At 45.0% G+C, this 26,581-nt stretch overlaps 1 protein-coding gene across 2 annotated transcripts in view; it reads left to right on the top strand.

Annotated features, from left to right (window-relative positions):
* The window catches only part of myripb (myosin VIIA and Rab interacting protein b), a 197,537-nt gene that overhangs the window by 98,835 nt on the left and 72,121 nt on the right, over positions 1-26,581 (top strand). For both annotated transcript variants that reach the window (XM_031835980.1, XM_031835981.1), the window contains exon 3: positions 24,953-25,174. In XM_031835980.1, the coding sequence (XP_031691840.1) occupies positions 24,953-25,174 (222 nt within the window). The remainder of the gene's footprint in view (positions 1-24,952; positions 25,175-26,581) is intronic.

Below are 26,581 nucleotides of genomic sequence, written 5' to 3' on the forward strand. Positions count from 1 at the left end.
ACTTTGGCTGATGGCTATTATCTAACTGGGCAATAATGAACCCTCTCTCATTGGAAAGGAAACCAAATGTGTGCGCGTGTGCCCCGCCGATAACACTTTCCAATCAGATTGACTTGGCAGCCAAGAAACCATTGGAGACCATTGAAGTCTTTTGACAGTTTTTACATCAGCTAGAGTAGCTCGACACAGCATGGGGGTGTGGTCATGTTCATTTTCTATTACTTTGCTCTCCGCATGCAAACTGGGAAACATTTTGGCTCGCTGATGTATTGTACAGGTAAATACAATTTCACAATCTACAGTATTCCACTCAAATTGAAACAAAACCGGTACTCTCTAGCTTTTTGCCTCAAACAAATTGACTACTATGATGCACACACAAATGTTAATGTACAACAGTGATGTGTAATGTCTTAATAGCAGTAGACTGGAGATGCTGACCATACATCACAGTCCTTAACCCTGTGCACCACTGTACCTATGGAGGTCAAATGATCTAACACAGGCACAAACTCAAAGCCTTGTGTCCAGCAAGCCACACTCTTTCAACCCCCTTTCTTCCTTCCGTTCCTCTCTCTCTCCCTCCAATCCTCAGGCTCGCCAATACACACGGGGCAGGGTTTACAAGCTAATTGAGGTAGATATGTAACTAGATATGTAACTTACTACATGTAACTAGGAATAAAGTGACAGATTATAAACAGTAGCAGCAGCAGTGTATGTGATGAGTCCAAAAAAGTTAGTGCAAAAAGGTTCAATACAGATAATCCGGAATCTATTGGTTATCTATTTAACTAACTATTTAGCAGTCTTATGGCTTGTGGGGTAGAAGCTGTTCAGGGTTCTGTTGGTTCTAGACTTGGTGCATAGAAACTGCTTGATGTGTGGTACTGTAGCAGAGAGAACAGTCTATGCCTTGGGAGGCTAGAAAATGTTTAGGGCCTTCCTCTGACACCGCCTGGTATAGAGTTCCTGGATGGCAGGGAGCTCAGCCCCAATGATGTACTGGGCCATACGCACTGCCCTCTGTAGCGCCTTGCAGTCGGATGCCAAGCAGTTGCCGTACCAAGCGGCGATGCAGCCAGTCAAGATAGTGTCAATGGTGCAACTGTAGATACTGAGGATCTGAGGGCCCATGCTAAATCTTTTCAGACTCCTGTGGGGGAAGAGGTGTTGTGGTGCCATCTTCATGACTGTGTTGGTGTGTGTGGACCATGATAGATCCTTAATGATGAACACAGAGGATCTTGAAGCTCTCGACCAGCTCCACTACAGCCCAGTCGATGTGAATGGAGAAGTGCTCTGCCCTCTGTTTCCTGTAGTCCATGATCAGTTCCTTTGTCTTGCTGAAGTTGAGGGAGAGGTTGTTGTCATTTAGACAGGTTACCTTGGCATTCTTGGGCTCAGGGACTATGATGGTCTGCTTGAAACATGTAGGTATTACAGACTGGATCAGGCCATCAGGGAGAGTTTGAAAATATCAGTGAAGGCATTTGGAAGCTGGTCAGCGCATACTCTGACTAGCCTCCTGGTAATCCATCTGACCCATGGGCCTTGTGAATGTTAACCTGTCTAAAGTTTTCACACAATGGCTACGGAGCGCGTGATCACACAGTCGTCCGGAACAGCTGGTGCACTCATGCATGGTTCCGTGTTGCTTGCCTCGAAGCGAGCATAGAAGGCATTTAGCTCGTCTGGTAGGCTTGCATTACTGGGCAGCTCGCGACTGGGTTTCCCTTTGTAATACCTCATAGTTTACAAGCCCTGACGAGCGTCAGAGCCGGTGTAGTCGGATTCGATCTTAATCCTGTATTGACGCTTTTGCCTGTTTGATGGTTCGTCAGAGGGCATAGCGGGATTTCTTCTAAGCGTCCGGATTAGCGTCCCGCTCTTTGAGAGCGGCAGCTCTAGCCGTTAGCTCAGTGTGGAGGTTGCCCTTTTGGAATTTTTCAGTAGCCTGTAAAACGGCTGCTATCTACAGCGCCATTCTCTCTCGAGTGGAAGCCTGTGATTTTTCCCACTTTCCTGACTATAATCACTTTACACATGGAGAGGAAAGCAAACCAAATGTGCCAACTTTTCAGCCCAAGTGTCACCCAGTGAGAGAAGTCAAGTGAGAGGGGGGGGGGATGAGAGAGGGGAGGGCTGGAGAGATGGAGACATTCACAGCTATTACCCTATGTGCTCCTGTATGGCCCGGGACCCACTCCTGGAGAAATGCATTGTTTGCAGTTTATGGAGTGACTCAATCTGTTGTCGGGGCGGAGGGGACGCACGGTAAATATGCTGGCTCAGCTAGTCTGACCCCACCAGATGATTCATCTAGAGCGCATACTAGAACAGTTACAGCATAACCTTGTGACTCAGAATATCCCGCTCCCCACGACACTTCAACCAAGGCCCTCAGAGAGATCAATGACGGTGCTTTAGTCCCTTATTTCAAAGCAAGCATTTTGGATATTTACTGTAATTGTGGGTATATAGGCTGTACCTTCTGTTTCCGCAGTGATGTGAATATAAATAATTGGTGGTTGTTGCATCTTTAAGAAGAACAGTTTCCGTGTCCCAAATGGCATTCTGTTCCCTATATAGTACACTACTTTTGACCAGGGCTCATAGGGCTCTGGTCAAAAGTAGTGCACTATGTAGGGAATAGAGTGCCATTTGGTACACATCCAGCGAGTTACAGTAGTAGGCCTACATGCAGGGATCTCGGGGAGCCGCTAGGGACACAATGGCTATTTCGGAGGCAACAAAGACACAGAGTGACGAGCTACATTGCTCACCATTATTCCCCTGTGAAGAAGTGCTGTACTCAGGAAAATATATGATGGAGAGAGAGGGAGAAAATAATTAGGGACTGTACTAGGCGGACGAGGGACGAGAATGGGAGTTATTTTTGGGAGATGCCAATTCAATTAGTGAGCCAGAGATTGGCTGTGGCAGTGGCACTGTGACTTTAATGGGAACTGGATTCACTTCCTGGCCAGGGTGTCCTGATCCCAATTACAGTACACATTACAGAGCCAACGCAGGCTACTCTGGCATGCTGCGCTCCACATAGAGACACAGACAGACACACTGACTGTCTGACTCATCTACTATCTACTTACTACACAGAGAAACTAGACTACTCTGGGTCACTCCACTTCACACACAGTGGAGATGACATAGAGCAGAGATAATCAACTAGATTTAGCCGCCGGCCAATATATTTTTTAAGGCGGATGATCGGGCCCTGGAACATAATTACAAATAATTTGTATGCTGCAAATTGACTGCAAAAAGCCCAAACAGATATAATATGTGAATAAAACATCATCATTTCAAACCTTGCTTATATTTGTATACGATCAAATACTGTATCTCTCTATTATGTGTGGGAATACTTTGGAACAGATTTGCAAAATTCAAATCACTTGGATCTAGTTTGCTGGTGTTTTTACATTTATGTCCACATTTTTTAATATTTATTTATAAAAAAAAACATATTGTGTTTGGGCCAAATTTGGTCCACGGGCCGCCAGTTTGAGAACCCTGACATAGAGGCTGTACTGTTATCTACTGTACTAACCACCTAGAGTTGTGTGGAACTAGACTACTCTGGGTTGCCGTGCTCCACATAGTCAGTGGGCCTTTACACTGTGTTTCTAACTGTCATCTATAACCACCTAGAGCTGTATGTGGGAACATGACGTCAAGAGGGAGAGACCGAGAGGAAGACAACTGTCTGACTCTGATATAATTGTTATAGACTTGCTGAAATAATGGAGTATGGCCTGGTGAACATACTGTAGCTGCTTGACAGTCATGTTCTCTAGAACAGTGATAGATAGTGTGTGTGTGCGTGTGTGCCAGTGCGTCAGTTTGCACCCCTCATAAAGCCCTACTTTGGGCTCTGCTGGTGACCCTTATGGCTGAAAGATCTGACAGTTGCTAACATGCCACAGGGGGCTCTGGGCAGTAGACTCTCCCCCCTTCGCCCCTCCAAATCCCCCTAAAATGATCAATTAGGCCTCATGTAGTGCTCTGCCAGTTCTCAGAGTAGGCCTTAGTGAGCAGCACAGCTCTTTTAAGACAGTCATTTGTGCCGAAGTGACTGATGGACAGGCCTTTGATTTCTGAGCACCTGGAGGAAGAGGGGAGAAGGACTTCTATCGCCCACAGGAAGCAATTTGGAACTAGGACTGAGGAGTGATATATATGCTATTGAATTTTGAAGATGATGAGTTATCGATTTGAGAGGCCAAGACGCGCGGGCCATTCGTAACAGCCAAGCGATATGGTTTGATTTGAACATTAGTGGAATGCTAAACACCCACTGGTATGACCCATGCTGGCTGCTGAGCTGGCTGTCTGGCTGGTGGGCTGAGTGGGTGGCATAAATATGCATGCGGAGGCTTGCGTCCCAACCGGCACCCTATTCGCCATTACAGCGCACTACTTTTAACCAGATCTGTTCAAAAGTGGATGCACTAAATGGGGAATAGGGTGCCATTTGGGAGGAACCCAGAATGACTGGGCTAATGCACTTTCTCACAGCTGACAGACATGCATATTGGATTTATGATAATACAGTCCAGGTGGCAAATCAATACAGTAAACAGTAGACACAACCTGTCCTCTCTCTGTCTTCTCTCTACTGTCATCTGGTTTGACAATGATCTGACTATGTAAAAAAGTGGAACTATGTAAATAGCTATTGATAAGATTCAAGTAACAATATTTCAACCCTTTCTTCAGGGATGGATTTGTGTGTGTGTGTGTGTGTGTGGGGGGGGGGGGGGGGACTTGAAAATAAAAGAGAGCTGCACACTCTAGGAGCTCAGATGCAAAAATGTAATACCAACGTTTCGACAGCCAAGCTGTCTTCATCAGGGTATAATCACAAACACTGCGGGATGACTCGTTTATATAGTGTCAAAAGACACAGGTGTCTGTAATCATGGCCAAGAGTGGCCTAATATCATTGGTTAATAATCAAATATTAAAATGTCATACAAAGAACAGCATACAAACAACAAATGGATAGCATACGATCATAGATTAATTTGACTACACAAGTTTACAAACAATTACAATGGCAAAGTCACAATAATCACAAGAATGGCTTCAGATCAAAGTCTATGTTAATGGGTCACTCGATCATAATAACACCACACCCAGGCATACCATGGGCCCTGGTCAAAAGTAGTGCACTGTATAGGTAAAAGGGTTTCATTGGGGATTAGTTATATTGTGTATGAGGTATGTGTGACGCAACCAGGATTGGGTAGGTTACTTTCTAAATGTAATCTGTTACAGTTACTAGTTACCTGTCCAAAATTGTAATCGGTAATGTAACTTTTGTATTACCCAAAGTCAGTAACGTAATTTGATTACATTCAGTTACTTTTAGATGACTTTCCCCTTAAGAGGCATTAGAAGAAGACAACAATGTATGTTCCCAATTTAACCACATCTATTGCAGGATAAATAAATGTTAAAGTTTACATAGCTGGCCATATATGGATGTTACATTTTACTTTATGGGTTGGTTATGTAGGCTTCTTCTAACCCATTGCTTTCTACTACATAGACTGCTTTTTAATATAAAGATATTAGTCTATCAGAATTCCAGTTATTCCAATAAAGGTTATACCCCTGGATCTTCAAGAATAGGACTTGGAAATATGGAAGTATAGATCAGCCTAATTGTTTTACCTGAGCATAACCCCAAAACTAAGGACTTATTACTCTGTTGTTTATGATTTTGTTGTGATGGAGGACTGATTGGGCTCATTGATTAGAGTTGACAAATAAATGCTGCGCTCATGGAATGGCATGCTTTGAGCACGACTGAAAAGAGCTATTTACATGTGAAAAATGAATGCCAAATGCTGCATTTGTTATAGGCCTATGATTTATCATTTTGTTGGTGACACTTTAATATCTTGATAATATGCAGCTGTTTCAAGGGCAAATCCACAGATGACAAAAAACACCTGCCCCGCCTCTGTTTTGGTAAAAAGCTGAGGGATGGGCCTGGAGAAATGTAACCACTCTCAGATTAATAGACATGTTATGGATGCAAGGACTGACCATCCATGATATCAACAGTATTGTTTTAACCTGCTGTTCTGAGGCTATATAGTGTTTGTTTATGTTTACAATGTTTGCAAACATTGGAGAAAAACAAGCTTATATTTAGATTCTCATGGAGTGTGACAGTTGAACTAAGCTCATGAGGCATTTATAAGTTATATTCTTCAACAATCAATGGATATATATATATAATTTATAAGTTGTAATTCCAAAAATGGATGTGTGAACTACAGATTGCCCCTTTAAGTCAATCAAAAGTGTACAAGTTTGAGCATGTGTCCATTAGGCCTATAGATTTTTTTTTATCAGCATGAATTAGATTGAGCAATGAAAGCCCCACTTTTATTCCATAGGCTGGGATCTGCACTATGCAGCTGTTGTAAGAGCGCATTTTTCACTGGCTGTCCACCGGTTTCAAAAACAATGATTGATAGGCAGCTTAAACTTCTTGAATTCAACCATTATTGAGTTCAAATACATATTTAGATTTGTGAACAGCCATCCACAACAACCACAATCCGTAAGGCACAAATAACTAAATGAGAGATCAGCAGTGTGATTCACATCAATGCGTTATGTAGATATCAATAATAAGTGATATCCGTATCGCCGTAGACGACACCACTGCTGTCATCCTCACCTCCAAGCGTTTATTCAAATTGGATAATCTTTGGATGCCGACAGCAGTCGCACCATTGGAAGACACAGCTTGATCCATCAAACACATTGTGTGTTATAGTGGTGTTATAGTGGTCTCTGACTTGTGGTCAGACTCTCTCAGGTGGAACAAACTTAAACTTGCAGTTTTTTTCAATGCTTATTTGAATGTCATTGAGAAAAAGTGTCAAATATTTTTTTTCCCGCAAACATCCTTTCTGAATTTAAAAGTAAGGCTCGAAGTAATCATCTAGTTTTTCAAAAGTATTTGTAATCTGATTACATATTTTTTTTTTGTTGCTGGTAACGTAAAAAAAAACGTTACTGTTTTTTGTAATCCCTTACATGTAATCCGTTACTCCCCAACCCCCAAGTGTGTGCGCGCGCGCGCGTGTGTGTGTGTGTGTGTGTGTGTGGTGTGTGTGTGTGTGTGTGTGGTCGGGAGACAGTAGGATCTTAGAGAAGCATATCCAAGGAGAGATGACACTTCATCTATCACTGTGGTACATAGGTTGTCATGCACACATACACTGAAGAAAACAAACATACATACACACACGCTCTCTCCCTCTATCTTTTATGTTACCTAAAACCCGTGGCATAGCTCATCTTGGGAGCTCTGCGTTGGTTGTTTATCCCTAAACTTGAATCATTTCTGTAAATGATGATGTTATGGATAAACTCCTCATCAAAAATGCATCATCATATCAATAATAAAACTCCCTGCTGCATACTTTGACAAGGTTACTGCTACGTGTAATTATGCTGCATGGCATCTCAATGGGGGAATCACTTAGTGTGACTTTATTGAGAGTATCTCTGATCATATTTTTAAATAGAAGCTCTGGGGATCTGTGGTGAGACTTGTGTTCGTAGTGTGTGTGCGCTTGCATTGCGCATCCAGGGGAGCCTAAGAGGACTGCAGGTGTTCTAGTCTAACCTCACACACTTCTCCATTTCCCCATTCTCTCACTCCACTCGTCTCCGTTTCTCTCCATCCCTCACCCAGTGTTCGTCTGTGCGTAACGGGGTAATGACATGTGCTGTGCCTCATTCCCTTCCCTCTGGGACGGGTTTCATCAGTCACGGGACAGAGACACACATGCTGCGTCGCAAATGGCACCCTATTTCCTATATAGTGCACTACATTTGACCAGAGCCCAAAAGTAGTGCACTATATAGGGAATAGGGTGCCATTTGAGTAGGGTGCCATTCGCAGTAAAAGAGGGAGGGGGAACTGTGCTTTATCTCCCAATAGAGATCGCTGGCCCTTATTTACTGTTATGTCACTTAGTTCGATGGGCTCGAATACTGGGCGCCATGCTAAGAGTTAGCAGCGTAGCCGTACAGTACTGGGGCTGATGGTGAGTAGTAGAACTAACGTCTCTCTGTGGATCACAAAATAGGAGAGAAGGGGATTTTCTCTGCCCTCTCTCTCTATCCTTCCTAAGAATATCCTTAGAGTTTTTTTCCTTCTTCTTCAATCTTTAAAATCAGCCAATTTCTCTGTGCTATGCAGCAGTAGACTCCTGCTGCTGGATGGTTGCTGAGTACAGCGCTAGTCGTCTGCCCATAGAGAGATCTTAGTGGGGAGGAGGTGGGAAGGAGAAGGAGTTGGGGAGACTCTGGATCTTCAAACACTTCACTGTTCATTTCGAGGTCAGTCAGTCCAGCACCAACTCCACCTGCCACCAGCTGCCACACTCAACTAGAGAGGGCGAGGGATGAAGAGAGGAGGGAGAGTGGGTCCACCAGCTGCCAGATTCACCTGGAGAATTCACCTGAGAAGTGCAATAAAACAACAGAAACAATCTTAGCAAAGTGGCTGGCGAATAACCGAGAGGATGGTTGCAATCAGTGTCTTCTGGCACCGGCTATAACATGAACTGTACAAACAAACCATAGAAATGAAATGGCTGACGCTAGGCATGTGTGACGCTTAGCAAATTACTTAGTCTGTAAATCTGGTGACAGTTGTCATTATTTTGGCCTTCAAAGCAACCTGAGATTTCAATACAAGTGGATGGAGGCGTATCTTGGCTGTGTGCTGGGAGGAGGCTAAAGAGAGCTGTAACATGGGGTGAGTTAGTTCCAGTAGAGAGAGAAGAAGCCCTTCTCTAGTCTTTGTGCTGTGCAGAAAGATGCACTGTACTGTAACTTGGGTTAGCTTAGCTTGATAGCTCCAAAGCAAAAGATGGTTTAAAGAGTCAGCCAGGAGTCTTTGGCAGACGACTACTGTAACAAATAAGTAGAGAGAGAAGAAGACCTTATCTAGGCTTTGTGCTGTGTGGGGGCTACAAAGAGATGTACTCTATGTAACCTAGAGTGGTTTAGCTTAGCTCGCTAGCTCCAGTGCAAAACGAGTCAGCCAAGAGTCACTAGGGCTTTGACAGACGACTACTGTAAATGACTAAGACACTTCAGCATTTGAAGTAAATCCCCCTAGTTGGAGGTAACAACCTCATGAGAGTGTGTCACCTCAGTGTAAACCTGCTGATGATGAATAGAGTTGATATATTTACTTTAGCGTAACACATTAGTGTAGCATGCTAACCATTTTAGCCCTGCTACCTAAGATGAGATATAGTTCCAGGAGAGTCCAGCAAGCGCCCTCCTCAGCCAGACCATCTCAATCAACTGCCTGGAGACAGCCATGTTAGGCGAGTGCCGATAACCCCCACTGCACGATTTATGGCTGTCATGTGCTTCTGCTCTGACATGGAAGTGATGGACAAATAGGAAGTATCTTCTGGTCAAAGCACATCCAAGTCTAATCATGACCACATAATGTCGAAGAAAGGCCCTTTAAAAACAACATTTCTTTCTGCTCATGGCAACTGATTTGGGATCGATTATTCTTACCCCACTCATTATCAGCCAATTTAAACAACTGGCCCTGGACCAGTTTCAAAGAGCGGGAAGTAGCAGGAAGTGTGATAGATTGAAACAGTATTGATTGATAATGGAGACGATGACAGTACAGTATTTGCTATACAGTAGAATACTGATTTAAAGATATGCTCTGGTACTTTGGCCACTAAGTCTTTTTTTCAACCTTGCACTTTGGGCTGGATCTGTCAATATGTAGTTCATACATGCATAATCTATGAGCAGAATTACTTTTTTACCGCAATTAACCACAAACTTAATTTAATGACAGCCTATTTGCAGCTGCTTGTTGCATTGGCAGAGAGAAGGCCAACCCAGGTGGTTAATGTCTGGAGTCTGTGCTATGTTTGTTCGTTCTCTTTCTCTCCCTCTCTCAGCTGCAGCAGCAGTCATCCACACACCCACGCAAGCGAATGCTAAGCACCAGGTCTGCTCCTCTGCCACAGTTCTCCAAAAACAGAAATCAACGAATGCAGGCAGCAGCACATTACTTACTGTCAATCGCACGTGCACAGCATTTCTTCCTCACGTCTCCTTGAAGTCAGAGGTTTGAGAGAGAAATGCCCTTGTCTGCTGTTTCTGCTTCTATGTCTTCTTGAAGTCATTTTTCTGCTCAGAAGAATGGAAAAGAGATGTCGGTAAGCTAGAAGGCGTAGTCCATGGGCTCTCTCTGCTCTCTCTATCTTCATAACAAAAGTATATTGACCAGGACGTTTTCCCTGAACCACGTGGTCATGGAAAACTCTGGTTCCCACCACTTTGGTGCTCCTTTCTACTGCCATATACTCTACCCTGCCGTAAGTACTTGGCACATTAGGTGCAGTTATACTTTGCACCTGGTAAATGCTTCGTAAATCTGGCCCTAACACTGCTGCTGCATGAAGGCCAGGGTGTGTCCCAAATGGCACACTGTTCCTTAAATAGAGCTGTGGGCCCTGGTCAAAAGCTATAGAGCAAATAGTGGCCCATTTGCGATGCATCCCAATTCTCACCAGTCTTCTAAAGGGCAGTAGTAATACGTTCCATACATAGAGAATGAGAGGGAAATTAATTATTGACTAAATAGTAAAGACAAGCTAATGAAAAAAGTTGGCCGAACTTAAGCGTCACTCAGGGGCTTGTTAAGGCTCATTTCCCCCACTATGATTTATTCATAAAGCCTTATATACACACACACATAGGCACACAGTTATATGCATACACACAAACACATAGGCACACAAAGTTATATGCACACACACACAAACAAACACACGCACACACACAGGCACACAAAGTTATATACACACACACACACAGTTATATGCACACACACACCAGTGGTGTCACGCCCTGACCTTAGAGAGCCTTTTTATTTCTCTATTTGTTTAGTTCGGGGTGTGATTTGGGTGGGCATTCTAGTTTTTCTATTTCTTTGTTGGCCGGGTATGGTTCCCAATCAGAGGCAGCTGTCTGTCGTTGTCTCTGATTGGGGATCATACTTAAGCAGCCTTTTTTCCACCTTTAGTTTGTGGGATCTTGTTTTTTGGTTAGTTGCCTGTGTGCACGCCATTGGCTTCACGGTTCGTTTGTGCTTGATTGTTTTGTTTGGTGAGTTTCAATTAATTAAAATATGTGGTCTGATTCTTCCGTCAACGAACGTGACAAGTGGTGCAAAGTACTTAAGTAAAAATACCTTTTAGTACTACTTAATAAGTCGTTTTTTGGGGTATCTGTACTTTGCTATTTATATTTTTGACAACTTTTACTTTTTTCCCGAAAAAAAGGCATGTACTTTTTACATACTTTTTACATACATTTTCCCTGACACCCAAAAGTACTCGTTACACTTTGAATGCTTAGCAGGACAGTAAAATAGTCTAATTCACGCACTTAGGATGACCAGGGATGTTCTCTTTATTACTACCTTTGATCTGGCAGACTCACTAAACACACATGTGAAAATCGTGTTGTCTGGTTTGCTTAATATAAGAAATGTTAAATTATTTATACGTTTACTTTTGATACTTAAGTACATTTAAAACGAAATACTTTCAGACTTTTGCTCAAGTAGTATTTTACTGGGTGACTTTTACTTGAGTCATCTTCTTTTAAGTTATCTTTACTTTTACTCAAGTATGTAAATTGGGTACTTTTTCCACTACTGACACACACACACGTACACAAAAACACACACACTTAGGATCACACACACACACACACACACATACACACACACACACACACACACACACACACACACACACACACACACACACACACACACATACACACACACGTACACAAAAACACACACACTTAGGATCACACACACACACACACATACACACACACACACACACACACACACACACACACACACAAACACACAAACACACACGCACTCTCCTTCTTTGCTGGTCTGAATGAAGGCCAGAATGGCCTTATAATAAAGTTAACCTGGGGTTTGTGTAGGGAGAGCAGAATGGTCAAAAAGTTCTCTTCCACATCACAGGAAGGCTTTGATCAGGGCTTGCGTCCCAAATGGAACCCTTTTCCCTTCACAGTGTACTACTTTTGACCACAGCCCTACTACAGGCCCGGATCAAAAGCGGTGCACTGTAAAGGCAAAAGAGTGCCATTTGGGACACAGACCCAGGCCTTTCATCTCTCTGCAGTGGAGAGCCCACCAGCCAGACATCTCTGATGCTGAGGAAAGACGTAGGTGTAGGAGGGTAGCCAAGTGTGTGTGTGTGTGTGTGTGTGTGTGTGTGTGTGTGTGTGTGTGTGTGAGATAGAATTACATATAGAATGTATAGGAGTTCTATGTGTGCACTTGTATCTCTGTCTTTGGTCTATTTAAGGTGCCTAGTCCATACCTCTGTAGAATAAATCCTTTGGGAGAGAGAGAGAGGTTGTAAATCCCCAGGCTGTGCTCCATGATGAAATATCTCCCTGCTGTTATCCCACCTGGATTGATGGTTCCCAGGCGCTCACTGTTAGCCCTGGGATGGGTTACACAGAGTATGAATACGGGCCCAGAGGCCGCTGCTCTCCCCAATTATACACAGGCTCAGCAGGGCTAGCCGTCAGCAGCCTACTTCTCTCTCTCTCTCTCTCTCTCTCACTCACACACACACACACACACACACACACACACACACACACACACACACACACAGTGTATGCTTCCGTGTGTGTCCTGTCCAGCTGCACCAGTGGTATGAATACAATCCCCTACTCTCGTGGTCATCAGTGTCCTATCCGGTATTGAATGGTGATGGGGGGGGGGGGGGGGGCACAGTGTGTGCTTCTATTACCGCTAGTTAACAGGAAAGGGGGTTCATCTGATGGGACACCAGGTGTGTCGACATGGCTCTCTGTCCTTGGGTATATGTCTACGTTACGCTGCTCTTTTAGCCTAATGGCCTGCATGGCTTGATACCGAGCTATCATTTTATTTTTTCCGTTTTAAATTTGACCTTTTAGTTAACTAGACAAGTCAGTTAAGAACAAATTGTTATTTACAATGACAGCCTACCGGGGAACAGTGGGTTAACTGCCTTGTTCAGGGGCAGGACGACAGATTTTTTTACCTTGTCAGTTCGGGAATTCAATCCAGCAACCTTTTGTTTACTGGCCCAGCGCTCTAACCACTAGGCTACCTGCCGCTCCAGAGTTATCATCCAGCTGGCCCCTCATCGTTAGGTTAGTCATTTAGCGCTAGGGAGCCTCACTAAAATGGGTTTTGGTCAATCAAAACCATCATCTGGGTTTCATAGACACGTAAGGGATACATATGAATAACATTCTAACTCCTCAATGTGAAAGCCTGTTGTTTAGAATGTTATGCACTTGTTTTGTTTAATGTTCTACACAAATGTTTTGATCGCTTTTCATATTCATTGCCAATAGATACAGAATATCCTCTTTTTTTTGGTCTAAAATTAGCCAATCCCCGCCCTTCTGCACATGACCTCCTTTGTATTGTTGGATACGGTAGCTAAGTGTCTTTTGACTGTGTGTGTTTGCGCAAGTGCGACAGTGTGTGGGTTATGAACTGTGCATATGAACGTTGGTTCATCGTATTAATATACCATGGCTAATGATGCGTATGGAACACAATCAGCGATTCCTCCAGGATGAGGATGAGCTGGAGGATGAGTATTACTAAAGTTGGGATATTGCAGATTAGTCTCTCTCTCTCTCACAGACACACACACACACATACACACACACACACGTCTGGAACCGCCCTTCCACTGCAGGCTGCCTTCATCATCCCAGCAGTACTAATATGTGCTCTACACTACCCAGGTTTAGAAGATCATGTTGCAGTATGTGCCTTTTCGTTGTGGAGAAATAATCCAATGAATTCAGTTATAAATCTCTGTGGATAGATACAACTAACTGGATGGATATAAGAGAACGGGGGAGGTGTGTGTGTGCGGGTGCGGGTGTAGGATCAATGGAAGCTGTATAAGAGTTACTCTGAGCACAGTAAATCCTGGAGGAGAGGAGTGTAAATAATTTACTCTCCCACCGTGAGTTAAACTCACCCTCTCTCTCACCTTCATACAAGCCCCATAGGACTGGCTAATACAACCACCGTGGATGCACAGGAAGCGACATGTGTACAGTAAGCGATGCAACATATACTGCATACAGAAAGGTACATGTAAATAAGTCATTATACCTGGAATAATAATAATATAATTTTCTGGACATAGTGTGTGTAGCGTATGTGTAGGGAGAGATACAGGCTGTGTCCCAAATGACAGTCTATTCCCAAAACGGAGCACATATTTCTTTGTTCAAAGGAGGTAGACTTGTGATAGGGCGCCATTTGGGACGAGCCACACTGTTCAGCGATGAACAGCCTGATGCGGTAAGAGAAGGGAAATCCTTTTGATGGCTTTTGTTCAAGGAATGAATTGATCAAATAGCCGAGCTCTGGACAGCTGGTTTGTTTCTATTGGCTAAAACTGAGATTGACAGCCCAAATGATCCCGGCCCTTCCCAAAGTGGTGTGTCTGTAGCCCCTTTCTTTTTCAGTCCTTTTTCTTCCGCTTTGTTTCTTGTGTGTGTTCAATCACAGCAAGCTACATCATTATTATTTGTTTTGTTACTACATTAGAACACATCCAGTAATGCTGGCATAGTGTTGCGTTGCGCGCAAGTTTAGAGGCTAAAGGTTGATTCCCAAGATGGCATAGCAGTCAGACGTCCTTTGTACTCGCCTTGTCGTGTCCCGTATATTTTTATTTTTATTATTTTTATTTCACCTTTATTTAACCAGGTAGGCTAGTTGAGAACAAGTTCTCATTTGCAACTGCGACCTGGCCAAGATAAAGCATAGCAGTGTGAGCATACAACAAAGAGTTACACATGGAGTAAACAATTAACAAGTCAATAACACAGTAGAAAACAAAGGGGGGGTCTATATACAATGTGTGCAAAAGGCATGAGGAGGTAGGCAAATAATTACAATTTTGCAGATTAACACTGGAGTGATAAATGATCAGATGGTCATGTACAGGTAGAGATATTGGTGTGCAGAAAAGTAAATAAATAAAAACAGTATGGGGATGAGGTAGGTGAAAAGGGTGGGCTATTTACCAATAGACTATGTACAGCTGCAGCGATCGGTTAGCTGCTCAGATAGCTGATGTTTGAAGTTGGTGAGGGAGATAAAAGTCTCCAACTTCAGCGATTTTTGCAATTCGTTCCAGTCACAGGCAGCAGAGTACTGGAACGAAAGGCGGCCAAATGAGGTGTTGGCTTTAGGGATGATCAGTGAGATACACCTGCTGGAGCGCGTGCTACGGATGGGTGTTGCCATCGTGACCAGTGAGCTGAGATAAGGCGGAGCTTTACCTAGCATGGACTTGTAGATGACCTGGAGCCAGTGGGTCTGGCGACGAATATGTAGCGAGGGCCAGCCGACTAGAGCATACAAGTCGCAGTGGTGGGTGGTATAAGGTGCTTTAGTGACAAAACGGATGGCACTGTGATAGACTGCATCCAGTTTGCTGAGTAGAGTGTTGGAAGCCATTTTGTAGATGACATCGCCGAAGTCGAGGATCGGTAGGATAGTCAGTTTTACTAGGGTAAGCTTGGCAGCGTGAGTGAAGGAGGCTTTGTTGCGGAATAGAAAGCCGACTCTTGATTTGGTTTTCGATTGGAGATGTTTGATATGAGTCTGGAAGGAGAGTTTGCAGTCTAGCCAGACACCTAGGTACTTATAGACGTCCACATATTCTAGGTCGGAACCATCCAGGGTGGTGATGCTAGTCGGGCATGCGGGTGCAGGCAGCGACCGGTTGAAAAGCATGCATTTGGTTTTACTAGCGTTTAAGAGCAGTTGGAGGCCACGGAAGGAGTGTTGTATGGCATTGAAGCTTGTTTGGAGGTTAGATAGCACAGTGTCCAAAGACGGGCCGAAAGTATATAGAATGGTGTCGTCTGCGTAGAGGTGGATCAGGGAATCGCCCGCAGCAAGAGCAACATCATTGATATACACAGAGAAAAGAGTCGGCCCGAGAATTGAACCCTGTGGCACCCCCATAGAGACTGCCAGAGGACCGGACAGCATGCCCTCCGATTTGACACACTGAACTCTGTCTGCAAAGTATAGAGGGTCCAGATTGTCAAGCCCAGCTGATTTGTACGGGTCCAGGTTTTGCAGCTCTTTCAGAACATCTGCTATCTGGATTTGGGTAAAGGAGAACCTGGAGAGGCTTGGGCGAGGAGCTGCGGGGGGGGCGGAGCTGTTGGCCGAGGTTGAAGTAGCCAGGCGGAAGGCATGGCCAGCCGTTGAGAAATGCTTATTGAAGTTTTCGATAATCATGGATTTATCAGTGGTGACCGTGTTACCTAGCCTCAGTGCAGTGGGCAGCTGGGAGGAGGTGCTCTTGTTCTCCATGGACTTCACAGTGTCCCAGAACTTTTTGGAGTTGGAGCTACAGGATGCAAACTTCTGCCTGAAGAAGCTGGCCTTAGCTTTCCTGACTGACTGCGTGTATTGGTTCCGGACTTCCCTGAACAGTTGCATATCACGGGGACTATTCGATGCTATTGCAGTCCGCCACAGGATGTTTTTGTGCTGGTCGAGGGCAGTCAGGTCTGGGGTGAACCAAGGGCTGTATCTGTTCTTAGTTCTGCATTTTTTGAACGGAGCATGCTTATCTAAAATGGTGAGGAAGTTACTTTTAAAGAATGACCAGGCATCCTCAACTGACGGGATGAGGTCAATGTCCTTCCAGGATACCCGGGCCAGGTCGATTAGAAAGGCCTGCTCACAGAAGTGTTTTAGGGAGCGTTTGACAGTGATGAGGGGTGGTCGTTTGACTGCGGCTCCGTAGCGGATACAGGCAATGAGGCAGTGATCGCCGAGATCCTGGTTGAAGACAGCGGAGGTGTATTTGGAGGGCCAGTTGGTCAGGATGACGTCTATGAGGGTGCCCTTGTTTACAGAGTTAGGGTTGTACCTGGTGAGATTGAGGGCATCTAGCTTAGATTGTAGGACTGGCGGGGTGTTAAGCATATCCCAGTTTAGGTCACCTAACAGAACAAACTCTGAAGCTAGATGGGGGGCGATCAATTCACAAATGGTGTCCAGGGCACAGCTGGGAGCTGAGGGGGGTCGGTAGCAGGCGGCAACCGTGAGAGACTTATTTCTGGAGAGAGTAATAAATTAGTAGTTCGAACTGTTTGGGTATGGACCTGGAAAGTATGACATTACTTTGCAGGCTATCTCTGCAGTAAACTGCAACTCCTCCCCCTTTGGCAGTTCTATCTTGACGGAAGATGTTATAGTTGGGTATGGAAATCTCTGAATTTTTGGTGGCCTTCCTGAGCCAGGATTCAGACACAGCAAGGACATCAGGGTTAGCAGAGTGTGCTAAAGCAGTGAGTAAGACAAACTTAGGGAGGAGGCTTCTGATGTTGACATGCATGAAACCAAGGCTTTTTCGATCACAGAAGTCAACAAATGAGGGTGCCTGGGTTTACCTCCACATCACCCGCGGAACAGAGAAGGAGTAGTATGAGGGTGCGGCTAAAGGCTATCAAAACTGGTCGCCTAGAGCGTTGGGGACAGAGCGCAGACAGGGGTATGGTGGGGTGCGGGTACAGCGGAGGTAAGCCCATGCACTGGGTGATGATGAGAGAGGTTGTATCTCTGGACATGCTGGTAGTAATGGGTGAGGTCACCGCATGTGTGGGAGGTGGGACAAAGGAGTTATCAGGGGTATGAAGAGTGGAGCTAGGGGCTCCATTGTGAACTAAAACAATGATAACTAACCTGAACAACAGTATACAAGGCATATTGACATTTGAGAGAGACATACAGCGAGGCATACAGTAATCACAGGTGTTGAATTGGGAAAGCTAGCTAAAACAGTAGGTGAGACAACAGCTAATCAGCTAGCACAACAACAGCAGGTAAAATGGCGTAGACTAGGCAACGGGGCCAACAGATAAAACAAACAAGCAGAATGGAGTACCGTGATTAATGGACAGTCCAGCGTGCATCAGCTATGTAGCCAAGAGATCAGTGTCCAGGGGGCAGCGGTGGATAGGGCAGGGAAGCTGGACTGGCGAGTGTTATCCAGGTTAAAAAAAACTAACAATGACTAAATAGCTTGTAGCTAGTTAGCTGGTTAGCTTCTGGAGGTTCTTGAGTGTGTTCTAAAAATAAAATAAAAAAAAACAAATAATAGCGATTCCGTATCACATTGGGTGAGGCAGGTTTCCGGAAGGTATAAACAAATTAAAAGTCAAAAGAGATAGAAAGTAAATATGGGTCCAGTGAGCGTTTGGGACGCGGCGATTCAGGCGGTTAGCAGGCCTGTGCTAACAAGCTAACAGTTTGTAGGCCCGGGCTAGACAAGGTAGCAGTTAGCGGACCGGAGCTGGACAAGCTAGCAGTTAGCAGGCCGAATTAGCAAGCAGGGAGATAGCGAGGGCTAGAGAGTTAGCCTTTGGGGGACGTCGCGATGGGGTGAGTGTTTATTCCTCTTCATGCGGTGACATCGATAGACCGGTCGTGGGCCCGGGTATTGTAGCTCAGGAGTATGCTACGGTGGTAGCGCAGGCCGGGCTAGCTTCAAGCTAAGTGGGTGGAAACGCTAGCCAGGGGTAATCATCCGGGGTTGCGGTTTCGCTAGATAGCTAGTTGTGAAGATCCAGCTGAAAAATCCAGCTGAAAAATGTTCCTTTTGCGGTGGGAATCCGGGGATGAATCCGGGGATGAAAAATAAATAGGTCCGTTATGCTCTGGTTAGAGTCGCGTTGTTCGAACTGGCGAGAGCTTTCCGAACTACAGGTTAGCTGATGACCGGTTAGCTGAAGACTGCTAGCATAGCTGGTGGTTAGCTGGCTAGCTTCAGTTGAGGGGTTCCGAAGTAAATATTAATACTTTAGGAAAAATAGCAACATTGGGTGAGGCGGGTAGCAGGAGAGTATTTGGAAGCTTAGGTTTAGCAAAATGTTTTAAAGGGATAGCTATGTAAAAAACGAAAAATATGTAAAAAACGAAAAATAAACGAAATATACAGGGACACGACACGACAGGACGACTTACTGCTACGCCATCTTGGACAAAGTGGGGCAAAAAGTATTTAGTCAGCCACCAATTGTGCAAGTTCTCCCACTTAAAAAGATGAGAGAGGCCTGTAATTTTCATCATAGGTACACTTCAACTATGGACAAAATGACAGACAAAATGAGAAAAAAAATCCAGAAAATCAATTTATGAATTTATTTGCAAATTATGGTGGAAAATAAGTATTTGGTCACCTACAAACAAGCAAGATTTCTGGCTCTCACAGACCTGTAACTTCTTCATTAAGAGGCTCCTCTGTCCTCCACTCGTTACCTGTATTAATGGCACCTGTTTGAACTTGTTATCAGTATAAAAGACACCTGTCCACAACCTCAAACAGTCACACTCCAAACTCCACTATGGCCAAGACCAAAGAGCTGTCAAAGGACACCAGAAACCAAATTGTAGACCTGCACCATGCTGGGAAGACTGAATCTGCAATAGGTAAGCAGCTTGGTTTGAAGAAATCAACTGTGGGAGCAATTATTGGAAATGGAAGACATACAAGACCACTGATAATCTCCCTCGATCTGGGGCTCCACGCAAGATCTCACCCCGTGGGGTCAAAATGATCACAAGAATGGTGAGCAAAAATCACAGAACCACACCGGGGGACCTAGTGAATGACCTGCAGAGAACGGGGACCAAAGTAACAAAGCCTACCATCAGTAACACACTACGCCGCCAGGGACTCAAATCCTGCAGTGCCAGACGTATCCCCCTACTTAAGCCAGTACATGTCCAGGCCTGTCTGAAGTTTGCTAGAGAGCATTTGGATGATCCAGAAGAAGATTGGGAGAATGTCATATGGTCAGATGAAACCAAAATACAACTTTTCGTGTTTGGAGGACAAAGAATGCTGAGTTGCATCCAAAGAACACCATACCTACTGTGAAGCATGGGGGTGGAAACATCATGCTTTGGGGCTGTTTTTCTGCAAAGGGACCAGGACGACTGATCCGTGTAAAGGAAAGAATGAATGGGGCCATGTGAGATTTTGAGTGAAAACCTCCTTCCATCAGCAAGGGCATTGAAGATGAAACGTGGCTGGGTCTTTCAGCATGACAATGAAACACACCAAACACACCACCCGGGCAATGAAGGAGTGGCTTCGTAAGAAGCATTTCAAGATCCTGGAGTGGCCTAGCCAGTCTCCAGATCTCAACCCCATAGAAAATCTTTGGAGGGAGTTGAAAGTCCGTGTTGCCCAGCAACAGCCCCAAAACATCACTGCTCTAGAGGAGATCTGCATGGAGGAATGGGCCAAAATACCAGCAACAGTGTGTGAAAACCTTGTGAAGACTTACAGAAAATGTTTGACCTCTGTCATTGCCAACAAAGGGTATATAACAAAGTATTGAGATAAACTTTTGTTATTGACCAAATACTTATTTTCCACCATAATTTGCAAATAAATTCATGTGATAAATTCATGTGATTTTCAGGATTTTTGTTCCTCGTTTTGTCTGTCATAGTTGGTGTACCTATGATGAAAATTACAGGCCTCATCTTTTTAAGTGGGAGAACTTGCACAATTGGTGGCTGACTAAATACTTTTTTGCCCCACTGTATATATATATATTTACACCTTTCTTCGCATATCTTTTATATTTTTATTTTCCAAAAACTCAACTTCAAAACACTCTCCTGCAACCCGCCTCACTCTAAAATCTGAAATCCACAATAGTTATCCAACTAGCCCCTCCGTCGCGACGTTACCTGAAAGCCCATTTGCGGCCCGCTAATCGTTAGCAGTCTTATCGGCTGTTCCATGAATAGGTCTATCGGACAATTTTTTTCCGGTCACTATAACTATATCTATTTTGCCAAAATCCCCTCTTCCACACGGAACCCCACTAATCTACCGATGGAAACACACGAGGTGGCTAAAAACAGACCTCCATCCTATGCTAGCTTGCTACCGATGGCCCGGCTAGCTGTCTGAATCGCCGTGACCCCAACCAACCTCACTACTCACTGGACCCTTATGATCACTCGGCTAAGCATGCCTCTCCTCAATATGCCTTGTCCATTGCTTCTTCTGGTTAGTGTTTATTGGCTTATTTCACTGTAGAGCCTCTAGCCCTGCTCACTATACCTTATCCAACCTTTCAGTTCCACCACACACACATGCGATGACATCACCTGGTTTCACTGATGTTTCTAGAGACAATATCTCTCTCATCATCACTCAATACCTAGGTTTACCTCCACTGTATTCACATCCTACCATACCTTTGTCTGTACATTATACCTTGAAGCTATTTTATCGCCCCCAGAAACCTCCTTTTACTCTCTGTTCCAAATGTTCTAGACAACCAATTCTCATAGCTTTTAGCCGTACCCTTATCCTACTCCTCCTCTGTTCCTCTGGTGATGTAGAGGTGAATCCAGTCCCTGCAGTGCCTAGCTCCACTCCTATTCCCCAGGCGCTCTCTTTTGATGACTTCTGTAACCGTAATAGCCTTGGTTTCATGCATGTTAACATTAGAAGCCTCCTCCCTAAGTTTGTTTTATTCACTGCTTTAGCACACTCTGCCAACCCGGATGTTCTAGCCGTGTCTGAATCCTGGCTTAGGAAGACCACCCAAAATTCTGAAATTTTCATCCCCAACTACAACATTTTCAGACAAGATAGAACGGCCAAAGGGGGCAGTGTTGCAATCTACTGCAAAGATAGCCTGCAGAGTTCTGTCCTACTATCCAGGTCTGTACCCAAACAATTTGAACTTCCGCTTTTAAAAATCCACCTCTCTAAAAACAAGTCTCTCACCGTTGCTGCCTGCTATAGACCACCCTCTGCCCCCAGCTGTGCTCTGGACATCATATGTGAACTGATTGCCACCCATCTATCTTCAGATCTCGTGCTGCTAGGCTACCTAAACTGGAACATGCTTAACACCCCAGCCATCCTACAATCTAAGCTTGATGCCCTCAATCTCACACAAATTATCAATGAACCTACCAGTTACCACCCCAAAGCCGTAAACACCCTCATAGATATCATCCTAACCAACTTGCCCTCTAAATACACCTCTGCTGTTTTCGACCAAGATCTCAGCGATCACTGCCTCATTGCCTGCATCCGTAATGGGTCAGCGGTCAAACGACCTCCACTCATCACTGTCAAACGCTCCCTGAAACACTTCAGCGTGCAGGCCTTTCTAATCGACCTGGCCGGGGTATCCTGGAAGGATATTGATCTCATCCCGTCAGTAGAGGATGTCATTTTTTTTTTAAATGCCTTCCTCACCATCTTAAATAAGCATGCCCTACTCAAGAAATTTAGAACCAGGAACAGATATAGCCCTTGGTTCTCTCCAGATGTGACTGCCCTTAACCAACACAAAAACATCCTGTGGCGTTCTAAATTGGCATCGAAACAGCCCACTTGATATGCAACTTTTCAGGGAAGGAACCAATATACACAGGTAGTTAGAAAAGCTAAGGCTAGCTTTTTCAAGCAGAAATTTGCGTCCTGCAACACAAACTCAAAAAAGTTCTGGGAAACTGTAAAGTCCATGGAGAATAAGAACACCTCCTCCCAGCTGCCCATTGCACTGAAGATAGGAAACACTGTCACCACCGATAAATCCACTATAATTGAGAATTTCAATAAGCATTTTTCTACGGCTCGCCATGCTTTCCACCTGGCTACCCCTACCCCGGTCAACAGCACTGCACCCCCCACAACAACTCGCCCAAGCCTTCCCCATTTCTCCTTTTCCCAAATCCAGTCAGCTGATGTTCTGAAAGAGCAAAATGTGGACCCTACAAATCAGCCGGACTAGGAAATCTGGACCCTTTCTTTTTAAAATGATCTGCCGAAATTAGTGCCACCCCTATTACTAGCCAGTTCAACCTCTCTTTCGTGTCGTCTGAGATTCCCAAAGATTGGAAAGCAGCTGCGGTCATCGGGACACTGCGGGACACTCTTGACCCAAACTGCTACAGACCTATATCTATCCTACCCTGCCTTTCTAAGGTCTTCGAAAGCCAAGTCAACAAACAGATTACCGACCATTTCGAATCCCACCATACCTTCTCCGCTATGCAATCTGGTTTCAGAGCTGGTCGTGGGTGCACCTCAGCCACGCTCAAGGTCCTAAACGATATCTTAACCGCCATCGATAAGAAACAATACTGTGCAGCCGTATTTATTGATGATAGAGTTCAGTGTGTCAAATCGGAGGGTCTGTTGTCCGGGCCTCTGGCAGTCTCTATGGGGGTGCCACAGGGTTCAATTCTTGGACCGACTCTCTTCTCTGTATACATCAATGATGTCGCTCTTGCTGTTGGTGAGTCTCTGATCCACCTCTACGCAGACGACACCATTCTGTATACTACTGGCCCTTCTTTGGACACTGTGTTAACAATCCTCCAGGTGAGCTTCAATGCCATACAACTCTCCTTAAGTGGCCTCCAATTGCTCTTAAATACAAGTAAAACTAAATGCATGCTCTTCAACCGATCACTGCCTGCACCTGCCCGCCTGTCCAACATCACTACTCTGGACGGCTCTCTTAGAATATGTGGACAACTACAAATACCAAGGTCCTGGTTAGACTGTAAACTCTCCTTCCAAAGTTACATCTAGAATTGGCTTCCTACTTCACAACAAAGCATCCTTCACTCATGCTGCCAAACATACCCTTGTAAAACTGATCATCCTACCAATCCTCGATTTCGGTGATGTCGTTTACAAAATAGCCTCCAATACCCTACTCAATAAATTGGATGCAGTCTATCACAGTGCCATCCATCCGACCTGTACGCTCTGTTGGCTGACCCGCACTTCATACTCGTCGCCCAACCCAGTGGCTCCAGGTCATCTACAAGACCCTGCTAGGTAAAGTCCCCCCTTATCTCAGCTCGCTGGTCACCATAGCAGCACCCACCTGTAGCACGCGCTCCAGCAGGTATATCTCTCTGGTCACCCCCAAAACTAATTCTTCCTTTGGTCGCCTCTCCTTCCAGGTCTTTGCTGCCAATGACTGGAACGAACTACAAAAATCTCTGAAACTGGAAACACTTATCTCCCTCACTAGCTTTAAGCACCAGCTGTCAGAGCAGCTCACAGATTACTGCACCTGTACATAGCACATCTATAATTTAGCCCAAACAACTACCTCTTTCCCTACTGTATTTATTTATTTATTTAGCTCCTTTGCCCCCCCATTATTTCTCTCTACTTTGCACATTCTTCCACTGCAAATCAACCATTCCAGTGTTTTACTTGTTATATTGTATTTACTTCGCCACCATGGCCTTTTTTTGCCTTTACCTCCCTTATCTCACCTTATTTGCTCACATTGTATATAGACTTATTTTTTTACTGTATTATTGACTGTATGTTTGTTTTACTCCATGTGTAACTCTGTGTTGTTGTATGTGTCGAACTGCTTTGCTTTATCTTGGCCAGGTCGCAATTGTAAATGAGAACTTGTTCTCAACTTGCTTATCTGGTTAAAGAAAGGTGAAATAAATAAACACAACATTTTGGTTACAACTAGACCCACTCGCGTGCCCGAGACACATTGTCTTTGAATGATGTGGGGAAACGAGAAGTAACGGTCTCTCTGATTTGTCGGGAGCTGAGAGAGAGAGAGATAGAGAGTGAGCTCCCTTTTGAATTTGTCACAGCGTCTCCAATTATTCCCGCACCACCGTCCTCTCACTGTTCACTCACTCCCTCCCTCCCCCCCCCCCCCCTCTCTCTCTGTCTCTCTCGGGCAGTGAGATGAAGCAGGAGCTGGCGGAGGAAGGCAGCAGATGCTCCGTCCTCTCCAAGCAGCCCCGCTTCAACGAGCGCTGCTGCATCCGCTGCTGTTCTCCCTTCACCTTCCTGGTCAACCCCAAGCGCCCGTGTCTGGACTGCCAGTACAACGTCTGCAAGTCCTGCCGCACCTACAGCAAGCTGGAGAAAGCCTGGCTCTGCGCCGCTTGCCAGAAGACCAGGTCGGTCTACCACTGTCTGAATCTGTCTGTCTGTCTGTCTGCCTATCTCACTGAATGAATGGATGGATGGATGGAGAGAGAGAGGGAGAGCGGGATGAGGAGACCAGCGGTGAGTGAGGGAGGGAGACAGGACAGAGGGGGAGTGAGCAGCATGTCACGCCGGTGTTGCAGAGGGCTCTCAGGAACGAGGGGAAGGACAGAGGGGAGGATGTATGTTGTGATGGAAGGCTAGGCTTGCAGACGTTGAGAGAGACTGACTGACTGGTGTAATGACAGCGAGTGATGCAGAGCCATAAACTGCCTCCCCGTTCTCCAGCAGTGAGTTTTTTTGGATGCTGCAGTTTTGTTGTCAGTGTGTTTCCACGCTGTATACTCTACTTACAGAGGAGAGACTTTGTGTGTGCTGTCTGACCACTGACACCGTATTGAGCTCTCGTTAGACGGTAAGAGGATGAATTGAGCTGTGCACTATGTTGTTTTACACGGGCTGTACGCTATATATGCATCCGATCATGATGGTTGTGATTGTAATTACGTTTTTTTACAACTTGAGTTTATTTAGAAAATAACTCTGTCTTGAACTGCGTTGTTGGTTAAGGGCTTGTAAGTAAGCACCTCTATTCGGTGCATGTGACAAATACAATTTGATTGGATTTCATTCTATGGGCTTGATGAACACTGCTTTTCATGGGTGTGTGTGTGTGTGTGTGCGTGTGTGTGTCTGTCTTCACGTGCGTGTGTGTAGACTTTATTCAGGATGACCTTGTTTATGTATGCCACATCTTGTGCGTGCGTGTGTGTCTGTGTGTGTCAGTCTGCTTAGGGTTCTTAGATGTGTGTATGGTAACGCCTGAGCGGGGTGAAGACGTAATCAGTCATGTCTCTGCCACCTGAGTCCCTGACATGGAGAACTAATGTGCTCCTCACACTGTCTAAGACAGTGATATCACGCTGCGGTGTGTGTGTGTGTTTGTGTGTCACAGTGTGTGTGTGTGTGTGTGTGTCACAGTGTGTGTGTGTGTGTCCCAGTGTATGTGTGTGTGTGTCCCAGTGTATGTGTGTGTGTGTCACAGTGTATGTGTGTGTGTGTCACAGTGTGTGTCACAGTGTATGTGTGTGTGTGTGTGTGTGTGTGTCACTGTGTGTTTGTGTGTGTGTGTCACAGTGTGTGTGTCTGTGTGTCACAGTGTGTGTTTCTGTGTGTCACAGTGTCTGTGTGTGTGTGTGTGTGGCACAGTGTCTGTGTGTGTGTGTCACAGTGTCTGTGTGTGTGTGTCACAGTGTGTGTGTGTTTCACAGTGTGTGTGTGCGTGGAAGTGGTGAGTGAAGGGATTACTGAACATGACAAGGCGAGGGGGGACAACGTGATGTGCTCGCACTCTCTCTTTCTACCTCACTCTTTCTCTC

This window comes from Oncorhynchus kisutch, linkage group LG11 (assembly GCF_002021735.2).
Source record: "Oncorhynchus kisutch isolate 150728-3 linkage group LG11, Okis_V2, whole genome shotgun sequence".
Lineage (NCBI taxonomy): Eukaryota > Metazoa > Chordata > Actinopteri > Salmoniformes > Salmonidae > Oncorhynchus > Oncorhynchus kisutch.